At 39.3% G+C, this 13713-nt stretch overlaps 1 protein-coding gene across 2 annotated transcripts in view; it reads left to right on the plus strand.

The window, feature by feature from the left end:
• top3b (DNA topoisomerase III beta) overlaps positions 1–13713 on the plus strand; it is a 32107-nt gene that overhangs the window by 11202 nt on the left and 7192 nt on the right. For both annotated transcript variants that reach the window (XM_020599340.1, XM_020599339.1), the window contains exons 7-15: positions 2532–2622; positions 5270–5424; positions 5572–5677; positions 5766–5912; positions 7435–7608; positions 8619–8747; positions 9029–9178; positions 10162–10262; positions 11803–12004. In XM_020599340.1, the coding sequence (XP_020454996.1) occupies positions 2532–2622; positions 5270–5424; positions 5572–5677; positions 5766–5912; positions 7435–7608; positions 8619–8747; positions 9029–9178; positions 10162–10262; positions 11803–12004 (1255 nt within the window). The remainder of the gene's footprint in view (positions 1–2531; positions 2623–5269; positions 5425–5571; positions 5678–5765; positions 5913–7434; positions 7609–8618; positions 8748–9028; positions 9179–10161; positions 10263–11802; positions 12005–13713) is intronic.

Consider the following 13713-nt stretch of genomic DNA (forward strand, 5'->3'; position numbering starts at 1 on the left):
CGCCTGTTTTTTTTTTTTTTTTTTTTTACTTTTCTTGGCGAAATGCAGACATTGGGTTTGATATGTGATTGCACCCTCGTCTAAAGCTTTAGGTTTAGGTTGACATATGCATATTCAAAAATATAATAATAAAAATTTTTCCACATTCTTTCAGGGTAACATTTTATTTTCTGCATCATGAGTTTAATTATAACTGATCTAAGGTAATAATAAATGGAATCTAAGCTTGACTTTTGTGGGTCAAATATTTTTTAGGTTCCAGACTAAGTATTTCCAGGGTAAGTACGGGAATCTAGACTCCTCCTTGATCTCATTTGGACCATGTCAGACCCCCACACTAGGCTTTTGTGTGGAACGCCACGACAAGATCCAGTCCTTCAGACCTGAGACTTACTGGGTCCTCCAGGCAAAGGTAATCTCTGTTTCCACCTTCCCTGACATATTAGCAACGTCTTCCTTCTGTGCCATGTTGACAGACGTGTTGTGTTTTGGTCAGGTGTTCAAAGGAAAAGACAGCCCACTGACACTGGACTGGAATAGGGTGAGGGTCTTTGACAGGGAGGTGGGCCAGATGTTCCTTAACCTGGCCAAGGCATGCAGGGAGGCCAAGGTAGGAGCAAAAACTGAGCCATGAATAGTAGATTTGGCATTGACTGATCATTATTGTCACATTTATTAATATATTTATTAACATGTTTAGTGTGTAACCTGTATTACAGTTACATTTGTTCACTTTTTGAATGTAATGATTCTGAACATTTTTAACATAATATATCTGCAGTAGGTTTTTACTGTAGGTTAGGGCTGCTTGAATATGGCAAAAATCATTACAGGGCTCCAGATGGTGGCACCACCTCTGTTTTACAACATATTGTAAAAGAACCTGTATTTCTCTCAAATTATTTTAAATACCCTTACCGTCCAATATGCACAGCCTATATACTGTATCTAATAACATTCAGAGAGAGGGTGACTTATGGAATAATAATTGGGGAAATCACTTCTGGAACAGGTTTGCACCTCTTTTTATTATGTAGTCAATTTAGTGCTCTATAGCCTAGCAGTCAACAGGATGGTAATGATGACACTGATGGTGACAGTGATGATGATGATTAGGCTATTATATTTCAATTGAAGTACAATAGAAACTGATTAATTGTGCCATGCTTTGCCATTTGTGTATGTGATTTATTTGTAGCCTGTTTTTTGTCTTAAGAATTTCTGCTCTTTGACATCTGTGGGGCTTCATGAACAGTTCAGGGCACTTGCCCAACTAGTGCCAGCTCATTTCTGGGCTGAAGTTACTAATAGCCTACTACTTAGAGAAGGACTTGATTGTAGGTTTCAGCCACTACTAACTTCAAACTGGGACTTCGCTAGTCATGAGTGGCATGTATTTTCAACCATGCTCTAAGTGTTTGATCCATTCAATCCAGACTGACTCCAACCTCTGTGCAGCGTCTCTTGTCAGAACAGCTGTATGTCAGCAGGAGGACAGCATGGTCTTCACCAGGATGACCAACAGCAAAAATGTCCCAGATTAATAATTTTCATGTATGTTCATCAGCAAGAAATCAGCAACATTTATATGTATGGATTTATTAATTTAAAGAGCCCATGGCATGCTCATTTCCAGCCTTTTAATGTTTAATCTTGGATACCTCTAGATTAGCTTTGCTCCCATCATATCTCCAAATAGTCTAATAATTTCAGAACGATAAAACCAGTGAGCCTCTTCCTAAAAACAAGAGGATAGTTTGTGAATGTGCACAACTCCTGTTGTCGGGGGTTGCGTTGAAAGTGAACAGCACAGCGAACCGCACCGGCATTAATTAATTTGAATTTCTCCTTCATAGATAGGTAAACAACTGTATATGTATGTTGGAAAAACTTAGAAGAAAGCATCTGGATGTTGTATCCAAATTTGGATTTATAACACAAGACAAAACGAGAGCACCACTGTGAGACACAGAACGCGGCCCAATAATTGTTTTATCTCAATTATTTTGTTTTTGTAATCGTTGAAAGCCAAAGTTCAAAATAAAATTGGATTAATCACCCAGTCCTACTGTAACTTTAAAATATTGAAAGTACATTCATCCTGTCTGACTAAATGTTTCAAACTGATGCCGATATTAGTATTTGAGATTTTGGAAATTCCTGTAACAAGTTAAAACTAAATGAGTTGTAACCAACTGGCAGCCAAACACTGATGACAAGACTCCAGGAAGCCACTGATGAATGAATAGTCATCATTATACAACATCTTCATAATCAAAGATTGTTATTGTTATTGGCCCCAAAATTCCAGTGCTGGTCTTGCTGTAACCCTGATTTAGGTAATTAGGAATTTATAATAGTATAGGCTATAATGTCAAAATAGTTTTTAAATTCATTTGAACCAAATTGTTATACCTCAATTTTTTTATCATTGAAGTTTAAGGGAAGTGTTGGAAATTGGCAAGAGAATTTTTACCTGATATATTCAACCAAGGCACAGTTAACTGGCTGCATCACTTCTCTTCATACAGGTGGAGTCGGTGAGTAAGAAGGAGAAGACCAAGCAGAGGCCCCAGGCCTTGAACACAGTGGAGATGTTGAGGGTGGCTAGCTCTGCCTTAGGTATATTTATAAGCAACATTTCATCAGATGCTTTTATCCTTTATCTAGTTCTGCTCTGTGTTGTGAAATGAATGAAAGTCAGATTTCTGTTATTCGAGAATATGTGCTGATGTGCTGCCACTGGTCAATGTTGGTTTATGCTGATGTTCAGCATTACTGTGGATTATGGCTGCAGCTATCAATTATCGTTAGTTAATCTTATTTTCTCGATTAATCGATCTTTTGGTCATCACATAGATTGCTTCTCCCAGCAGTGTAAATCTAAAAAGATTAAATGTATTACAAGCAGAAAAGCAGCAAATCCCCAAAATTAAGGAGGTGGAATTAGCGAATGTTAACAGTTTTTGATAAATTAATGAACTGATTAACTGCTTCAGCTGTAGTTGGGCTAATTTATGAATGAGTTTTAAAATCAGGTTTTAATGTTTAAAGGATAAGGTTGATGTCTTTTAGGGTTTTTCTTACTGTCAATTCCCATGAACAGACACAAACCAGCAACGTGTTAGTCTCTCTCAATAGCTTCTGACTTTTCTACCACGTCTTTAGCTTTCAGCACCAGGCCCACTGGTTCCTACTGAAAATGGAAATCTTTTAAAAAATGCCTCAGAGGTCTATAGTTTCATTTTTCAATAAAGACCCAGTAATTTCCTTCAGCAGCTGGTTACTGTGCTGCTTTGCAAATGTTTTTTAACAAGAGAAAGCAGTGTATTTCTTGAGAGCTGTTTTCAGCTGCAGATTAATCTTCATTTGGTGTTTTAGTGAGTATTTGTGACAGCAGGACAATGTATTTATTACAGTCTAAATGAACTAACAAACACAATATTTGTTAGTAGGATCAACCCACTGCTGATTTAGATCTTTTTGTGTTTTTTGTTGACACTAGGAAACATATAGAATATTATGGCATGAGATTAATGACTTTTCTCTTTGGCACTGAAAAATAAAGCAGTAAGGTCTAGACTTTACTTTGTAAAGTGTCCTGAGATGACTTTTGTTGTGATTTGGCGCTATACAAATAAAACTGAATTGAATTGAATTAGCACTTGCTGCAGCAGACCTGCCACACCAGCATAACATTAGTTAAAAGTGGGCTTTAACATAGCTCAGTTCTGTGAGTAAAGATACCAGTAGAGAGAAACACACAGCAGTTTGAGAGCTCCAGGTGAATTTGGGGAAGCCGCTGCTGTAGCTATGCAGCCATGCTTGGCAGTCAGAAGCCTCAATGCGAGCAGTGGCCCAGGGCAGAAGGCCGTCCTCTCCTCATGGATCTCAGCCAGAGTATGCACATCACACTCTCCTTGGCTCCACCCCTCAAATCTCTCCCCTTTGCGCCAAAACAGTGACAGAAGGACCTATTCGGTGTCTGATCAAGATGTATTGGCACAAGTGGTGTTTGGGTCTGTCTATGTTCATTTTGATAATTTGACGACGAGGAAAAACAGTTCCAGTGCCTGCAAGTAGCAAAAGGGCTGTACTTGATCTCCTCATTAAAGTAGGGGTCTGTTTGGGCATTACATGCAATTATTCAATCAGTGTGTAACCTCACATCCCCTTTAAGAGGTGTGTGAGCTTTAATGTTTGGTGCATTACTAGCATACTGACGAATTTTTCAGGTGGAATGTCAATAAGATTTTCCACTGAGGCGAAGGATGTGCTCATGTGCAAGATGAAGGCGCACAATCACTAATCAAAATAGTATTTATTATAAATACATATATATTGATGTGTACAGCACCGAATGAACACAATGTCATCTTTTTATTTTTTAAGTGTTGCATATCCTGCCAGCGCATCCCAGGGCATAACAAGCTCAGTGCACAAGCATTGTGCACCCTCATATTACCATTGTGCCCAAAATTTACCTGGACACACCCCATTTTCATCCAGACACACTTATGAGCGCAAAGTCGTCAGACTGCTGCTTGTTAAAAAGGCAAAGTGATGTCCATGTCATGGAAATGGTAATTGCACAGGTAGTAAAATAGGAAACAGACTCGCTATCTATGCTGCATGCCATGCGTTTGTTGCAAGATAGAGCCCAGAGAAATGAAACTGAAAGAAAAACTTTGGCATTGAAAAAGACTTGCGTTAACAAAGGTTTTCCAGTATTATATAACTTTTTTAATGCCAGTTTTTTTTTTCTTCAATACAAATGCTTCAATGCCAGTGTTTGCTTTTTCAGTTACTGTTTTGTTTTCAATATCAAGCTGTTTTTTCAGTGCCAAAGTGTAATGTCATCGATCAGGTGCCATAGAATATCACCAGCTTTACTCTTAAAAAAATAAAAATAAAAAAGTAAAAATTCAGCTTAGTGTAATTGAAGATATGTTTTCAGTATAAGATGGAATGAGCAAACTGGAGAGGAAAACTATAAACTGATGAAAGGAAAGTCCGTAATTAAATAATATTTACAGCCTTTAGTCTAAGACATTGTCAATATTTATAGGGATGGACTTGACTGTCTAAAATCCTTGCAAAGATGCAACTCAGGTTCAGGGTAAAACCTTCAGTATTCTGACAGTGTTCAGCTGTCACCGTAATTCACACTGAGACCCAGTAAGATCAAGTTATAGGAGCTGCAGCTCTGAGTGTTGTGCTTGTGAAAGAAGAAGAGAAAAAAAAATTCTGATATATTTTGATGTTTCAGGCATGGGTCCCCAGCATGCCATGCAGATTGCAGAACGCCTGTATACACAGGGCTACATCAGTTACCCACGTACTGAAACGACCCATTACCCAGAGAACTTTGACTTGAAAGGAACACTGAAGAAGCAGACCGGCAATCCCATCTGGGCAGAAGAGGTGAGGGTCACTGTGGGGCCAAGGATACATGAAAGGTTTCAGGCTCTGATACACTCAAGGTCAACCATACAGAAACAGAACCATTGTGTTTATGCTTAAAGACAGGCAGTTAGATTCAAATGCTTGAATATTTTACTTATCCATCAGGTGAAAGCTCTACTTTCAACTGGATTAAACCGACCCAGGAAAGGAACTGATGCTGGAGACCATCCACCTATCACTCCCATGTGTGCTGCCTCAGAAGCGGAACTTGGTGGGTCATACAACAATTTAAATAATGGATAATAGATAATAATTCATGTTCAGCCTTGAACCCAGATTGTTGTTCTGCTGTTGCACAGGCAGTGATGGCTGGCGGTTATATGAGTACATCACACGGCATTTCATTGCTACTGTCAGTGAGGACTGCAAGTACCTACAGACCACCATAGACTTCACCATTGGCACGGAAGCCTTCTCATGCAGCGGCAAAACTCTGATCTCAGCAGGTACAGCTAGTTGGTCACAGATTGAGCTTGTTCCTTGATCACCAAGCGGCATCTGGCACTTTGCACATGTACGTAACTCCAAACAGCAGCAAGGATTCTGCAGTACTTTGAAAAACAGTTGGATATTCAGTGCCTTAAAAAGCTTAGCTTAGTGTGAATTAATGAAAGCTCTTTTTTACCTATGTGGCCTATAGTAAAGAGATGGAGGCATCTATTACAGTACATTTGCTCATTGTCTTTTCTGTTAATGGTATAGTTAGCAATACTAATTCATGACAAATTTTGTCATATTTAGCTACATTTTCCTTATTTTCCTTCATGGCCTTCCAGTTTGTGTGCTCCACAAACCCCAGGTGATTATGTACAGCCCTTGCTGTGTAATAGGCAGCCTAGGGAGGAGGGAGTAAGCTAAATTTAGGGAATTCACAACACCACTGTGAAGCCTAAAGGGAGAGATGAATGAAAAAATACATGTTGCACTGCTTCCACTTACAGCCTACACGGCTAAACAACTGAGGAGGAGAAAGAAGAACAAAAGTGACAAAAGAAGAGCTATGATCAAGCAAGGTCAGAGACCCATGTAAACATACTGTAGGTGCCACTTTCCAAAGACGGGGAGACCTATTGCATTTAAAAGAGATGACGTCAGACACAGATGTTGTTCTTTTTTCTGATGGAAAGGTGTGTAAATTGTTGTTCTGACTTCAGCTATAGCAGCTGGAGGCTGTTGTAAGAGAATAACAGTGGCAGGTTTGCCACAAATGTGCCCCAGTTGCTAGTATTGTTGCCGCGGTAATGCATATTCATGAATTTTGAGTGGTGTGGCTATGAAACCCTAACTGAAACAGCTTGTGGACTGTATAGATGCTGATCAGAATGTAAACATTCCTTTGCTAGAATTGCTGACTATACCTTTCACTTTGAAGTGGTTGCTTGTGAGCGACTGCAAAGACTGAATGTTCCTTCCTCTGACATAAAAAGACTGGGGTTTGGGCCACTTCAGAGTGGAACGCCTTATTATATCACAGTTCTCTGTTGGCATTTACAGAATTGATATTAACATTTGAGACAATGACAATTTCTTTCAAACATTCCTTGAGGTGGTTTAAGAACAGAAACTCTGAACTTGTTTCACAATATTTTGTTTGTGTCAATGTAATGGCTCTGTTTTCATCCTATCTTATGAATTATTAACAGATTTAATTTAACTTGATAACAGAACAGGGCTCTGTAGCCAGTTTCGCCAACACTATATAGGTTCAGACTTGGCCTAGTTATAACAAAAGTGTGTGTACTAAATTACAACCATTTGCACAACACAAACTAGTTGTTACATAGGAGTTAGTTGTGACCAGGTGTAATGTTCCACAAACGACACAAAATCTTTACTAGCTAAGGTATTTCTTGATTTTAGATAGTGTAAAGTGATTTAATAAATCACTAGTAAAGTTAAGAACTAGTAATGGGTTTTCAAATAAGATGGTTCAACCCAATCCCTGCTAAGTGTGTATTCTATTCCCAGGTTACACAGCAGTGATGCCTTGGCAGGGCATCCCTCTGGAAGAGACCATGCCAGATTGTGAGCGTGGAGACACCTACACAGTAGATGAGCTCAAGCTGCTGGAAAAGCAGACTAGCCCCCCAGACTACCTGACTGAGGCCGAACTCATCACCCTCATGGAGAAACATGGCATTGGTATACAACAGCACTGCCTGTTAGACATAATTCCTGTTTATATGTTCTTACTGAAATGATTTATAATAGAGGAAGCAGGCTACAGTTAGAATCTGGGATTTAAACATGAGCAAAGAGAGCTTCAGACAATATCAGCAGGTCGACTACAATGATAGAATTAAAATGAAAGCAGTGTTAACTGATATTTTTTTTTGTTTTTTTTTTGCCACATGGGGTCAGAGGAACTTCACAACAAGATACATAATGGTTTACAAATTACCACCTGATAAAGCTGATATGGCAGTCGTCTTGGCAAGCAGTTGTCTGTATACACATACAGCAGACCACAGAGCAACGCTGTCATTCTTTTTGAGTTGTGTACGCACTCTGCACTTCTACAGAATAGTTCTGTCTTTTTTAATCTCACACAACAAAACAAAAACAAAAGACGGCCAAAGCCGACCCAGAACGGGAAACGTAAAGTCCCCAGAAAAACAGTCCAAACCAAAGAAACCCTTTAAAGCATAAGAAGGACAAAAAAAACGATGCAACAGTACTGAGCGTAATAACTGCTCACAGCGTTCAGTGAGGAGCACAGATCAGAGAGTCTATAATCCTGAGTTTTTGACATGAACACGAACTGGCGTTACTAGCAGGACAACATATGATAATCTGGCGACGAGGACGCACAAACGCCGACCCTATATACTGCTCCGATAATGGAGAGCAGGTGAGCCTTGTCGCCTGGAACGCACCCTCACCTGTGCGGGGGTGGAGCTGCTGGAACTACCTGTGCCTGCTACCGAGGTACAGGGGGCGGCCTGGGTCACGGATGTGACACATGCAGTGACAAATTGATGGAGACACTCCTCTCTGGACACCTACCCTAATAAAGATATTCACAGTTGATTAGGTCTTTTGGACCAGCATGACATGATAATGTTTTTTTTCTCAGGGATCATAATAATGGCAAACAATTTTACAAACATACATGAATCTTCTGCCCCCCCACACCCCCCACCCCACTCCAGGTACTGATGCCAGTATTCCTGTCCACATTAACAACGTCTGCCAGAGGAACTATGTGACAGTAGAAAGCGGCCGCAGGTTGAAGCCAACCAACCTGGGCATTGTCCTTGTACATGGCTACTACAAGATAGGTAATTTGCTTTATCTTACTGTGCATTCTCTTGTAATGTATCTGCAGCTGTGCATTGATTATGATTGGGTTTTCATAACATTGCTGAATCATATTTGGAAACTGTATCAGCTGATGAAGGTATTGCCATGTAATCGACCCTTTGGAACATGGAGCCAGATAGGATCATTCAGCTCATTAAATTGCATAAGCCACATGAGGAATGTGTGAGGAGTAGATATTATAGCATCCTTTAAAATGCCAGTGATTGGCTGTGTGTGTGTGTCTGTGTGTGTGGCTTAGATGAAGAGCTGGTGCTGCCCACCATACGCAGTGCTGTAGAGAAGATGCTGAACCTTATCGCACTGGGCAAGGCCAACTATCAGCAGGTCCTACAGCACACACTGGATATCTTCAAGAGGAAGTTTCACTACTTTGTGGATTCCATTGCAGGTAAGTTCACTTTAATTACAGGAGTACATAAGCACCTTTAAGGGATTGCAAAGAGGTACAATAATGGGTAAATTTTTTAAATTCATAAGAGTTTGATTACAACTTAAATAAAATCCGACTATTTAATTATTACTAAAGCTGGATTTATGCTTCTGCATCAGTGGGCTGCGATGTACCTCTGGTGGCTATGTGCATAAGTCCTGAAGTTATGTTGTAGAATGTGATGTGGCTGAGGTTGAGTGGCCTTTTATTGTGGCCAGCCTAAGGTACAATAATCATGCTGTCTAATCAGCATCTGGATATGCCACACCTGTGAGGTGGATGGATTATCTCAGCAAAGGAGAAGTGCTCACTAACACAGATTTAGACAGATTTGTGAACAATATTTGAGAGAAATTGGCCTTTTGTGTACATAGAACAAGTCATAGATCTTTGAGTTCAGCTCATGAAAAATGGGGGCAAACACAAAAGTGTTGTGTTTATAATTTTGTTCAGTGTAACTAGCTAGCTTCTTTATTTTGTTTTTGCGACAGAAATATATTAACACTAAACCATCTTATAAGATTAGAAGATAATGCAAATACTGCCTGTTTGTATAAAAATGAATCAGTCATCTTATACTCATTGCATAGGATGACTCACCTGAATGTCCCACCATGACGTTTTTGCCAGGGTAAAATCCCATTTTTGCCTGGAAGCTTTGAGAGAAAGAAAATTGCATTGTGATTGAGTTGTGAAGATGAAAATGAACAAAAAATAAAAATGCAGAATCATGTCAGCATCAAGGATGCATCATAGTTCAGTAGCAAGGTTTGAAAAGTGGAAGGGAGTTTAAGAGGAGATACAGCAAAGAGTTGAGTTTTAAAGGAACTGATGACACAGTTGTAGTGCTGATATAAACCAAGGGTAAGACTTCTTAGACATGTTACAGTTTGGCTCATTTCTATGTAACCCCATTGCACAGTATTTTTTGTGTTTTTCAGGCATGGATGAGTTGATGGAGGTCTCCTTTTCCCCTATAGCTGCCACTGGGAAGCCCATGTCTCGCTGTGGCAAGTGCCACCGCTTCATGAAATACATCCAGGTCAGCAGAACAGTCAAAACCATTGTTACAGTTTGAAGAAAACAGATACTGCAGATTTGAACATCAGCAAGACTACAATGTCTGTCCATTTTGAAAGGGACAATGTCAAAGATGAACAATACACATACAAGAACACGACACTTCTTCAAAGTGTGGGAGCCTGCCTTTTGATATGAACATGTTTGATATATAATTGGCTTAAACTCCACAAGCACTAATTTCGAAGGTTGGAACGTTTGTTTTGGAATCCAGCAGTCTCAACAAAGAAACTGATCATCATCTTGCATATGTATTATTACAGTCACATGCGTCTTAGTCCACCTTCATGCACTTTGCACAAGCATTGTTACACTTTACTTTTAAATCATCAAAGCACCATTAATATTCCTTTCTGGACCACATGATGGCTTCCTGTTGAACTGTGGCCTTCAAAATTCAATAGACATGCTCCCTTTATTACCATATCCACATAATGGTAAATGGTGCAACCTCTTTTAAATTCATGAATGACTCATGAAGCTGCAGATGTTTTTGTTACAAGGTAAAATTTGTATGAAGTCCTCTGGGAGCTACATATGATGAGGAACTCAGCCATTTAGATTGCTCCATGTGATGACGATGGCTGTTTGGTTGGTTTAGCATCATTACAATTTCAAGGAACTTTGTCATTTTCAGTCATGAAAGTTTATATTAGGAAACCATCATACACAATGGAATTTACATAGTTGTGTCCTGTTTTTGCATATATTTGAGGATGGATTGAATTAGTAACATTAGTTGTCTGAGCTCTTGTGAAACACATACATTTAGTCTTTTTGGTGTTTAGAACACACCTTAAGTTGAATATTGTCACAAGTGGCATTCAAGTACATAATTTTGATGTGCAGTATATGCATTATTCAGCTTTTAAAGCATACTGTAAGTGTCTTCGTGTGTGTGAACAGATGCACCAAAGCTCTTGAGCTGGTTTAGAACCAGTGACCTTGCAGCACAGGATATGTCTTTTTGTCTATTAGGCCATCAGAACAATGTATTTTTTACAATGGACATTGAACACTGAGCTCTCCCTACAATTAAGTTATTCACTTTCATTGACATAAATACAGTATTAACTGCCTGTAAAACCTCATCATTATGAATGATAATGGTGCTGGTCATCAGTAGTGAGTTTGGAAAAGGATGAACTATGTATTTTAGGGGCATTTTATGCCAAGTCAACAGTAGAGAAATGGCAGGAAGTCAGAGAATGACTTTTAATAAAGGTCGCATGTTTGGCAGGTTAGGTCATGTTTATATTATACTGTATTATTGTTTCAACATCTCATCTCCAGAATCTAAGTAATCAGCAACTCAGATTTAAATGCATTTGAACAAGGCAAGACACTTGTCTTGGTATTGCCATTTTTATCATGTATATTCAAAATAGTCTGCCTAATAATGGAAACACGAGGTAGAACCATAGAGTTCAGTTTATGACAGGCTCAGGTTTCAGTCAAACAATAATACTTACATTACTTTTGGTCCAAACATATATCTGCAGGCCAAGCCCAGCAGGCTCCACTGCTCGCACTGTGATGAGACCTACAGTCTTCCCCAGAATGGAGCCATCAAGCTGTACAAGGAACTCCGCTGTCCACTGGATGATTTTGAGCTTGTGCTGTGGACCTCTGGTGCCCGGGGCAAGAGCTACCCCTTGTGCCCCTACTGCTTCAGCAACCCACCTTTCAGGGACATGAAGAAAGGTAGGACAGGTCCAGAATGTTTACTTGCAGTAATGTTTGCGGTTGTTAGACAGTAGCTAATTAGCTTTGTGACCCTTACAAGAAACATGAAACAAACTATTATTAAGTCATTATTACATACAGGTTTGTTTGATGTTGCTGAGTTGTGATAAAAGAGCAGCCTTTTCCAAAAGCTTTTTAATGGGCATTTTATGAAGAAGTGTGTAATGGGAAATTTATATCAGCACCCTTTTTAGTGTATTGGCCGTTGCTATGTAGCTATTTTATACTGTTATTTGTGTGACTGATTGAATCTGTGTCAGCATGTCTGTAAAGATAAACAGGCCTTTGTGTGACGACTTTATGTGACTGAAAGCTTGTATCCTGGGTATAAGAAGACATGCAGCTCTCTGTTCTGGGAGCCTCTCTCTTCAGACTGTTACGGTTAGCACTCTGTACGGAGACTGCTCCTTCTCTGCAGGGAATAAATGCGCAACAACTTTCAGATTTGGTATCAAGACTTTATTCTGCACTCACCGAGCCTTAATAAGATCATTTTTGCCACACCAAAGTGGTAATTCTGTTTCAGGCTGTCAGCTAATTCTTGAAACAAACAACACAATCAGAGTAGTTTATTTTTTTAAGATCATATTTAACAATACAGTACATTCATTGAATATCCATCATCCAGTAATGTAAGTTTATTTTGGGTTTGCCTAGTTACACTGGAAAAAAAAAGCCAGCATAATGTTTTCATTTTACACAGATACCAGCAATCCCATATACCATGTTACAGGTGTGACATTTAATGTGACATCCAGCATGACATAGAACCATGCATGTAACACACTCATCAGAAATACAAAGTGTCCTGGTAATGCTGTTGCTATCAGATCAACAGTGGCAGATGAACAAAATGGAGGTGTGCTTTTGCTAGTCCTGCACATTTACAACATGATTCAAAATTGTTATGCATTGTGTACAAAATATTATTATGGTCACAGATTGTGTCTTGTGATCAATGGTAAAATTTAAATCCTCTGGTGGCACATCAACCATCAACACTTAACACACCTCTGCCCACAACCCCCCAAGCTGTCTTCCCCCCTTTTCACAGAGGCCGAGGCAGAATGGTTACACCAATTTTACTACCTCTCATGACAGAATAAAGGAGGGTCAACATTGACTCCCTATGCCAGCTTGGCACCTTTTACACAGAACATTGTGGCATAAGATTGGGACAACAAACCACCCTGAAGGGGCAACAGAAGGGAGGGTATGGAGTTATACTACTAGCTGAGCTAAAACCGTAAAACCCTGTTGCAGTTTGGAGTTATGGCAGTTTGTTACTGTCAAGTATTAACTATAAAACACATAATTTGCAGAAACATGCTTAAGACTGAAAATATATCTGCAAAAGTTCAATATCCTGACTTACTCACATGTTTGTGTGACCTGTATAAAACTTTAAAGTGTTGTTTTTTAGGGGTGGGTGGTGGTGTGGCCAGTTGATTTGATTTGAATTATTCTTTCAAGCATGTAAAAACAGTTGATATGACAACACACATACACATAATCCAATATCAATTTGCTTATACCTAGTATATGCTTGAATGGAGTAGGAAGAAGTCAGACTTATCCAGTCCTACCCCATGACATCATCTTACCATCATTGGTTTGCAAGCAGTAAATGATTCACTTCTACCCACACAAGTATTATACTAAAAAAA

This window comes from Monopterus albus, unplaced genomic scaffold (genome assembly GCF_001952655.1).
Source record: "Monopterus albus unplaced genomic scaffold, M_albus_1.0 scaffold40.1, whole genome shotgun sequence".
Classification (NCBI taxonomy): Eukaryota; Metazoa; Chordata; class Actinopteri; order Synbranchiformes; family Synbranchidae; genus Monopterus; species Monopterus albus.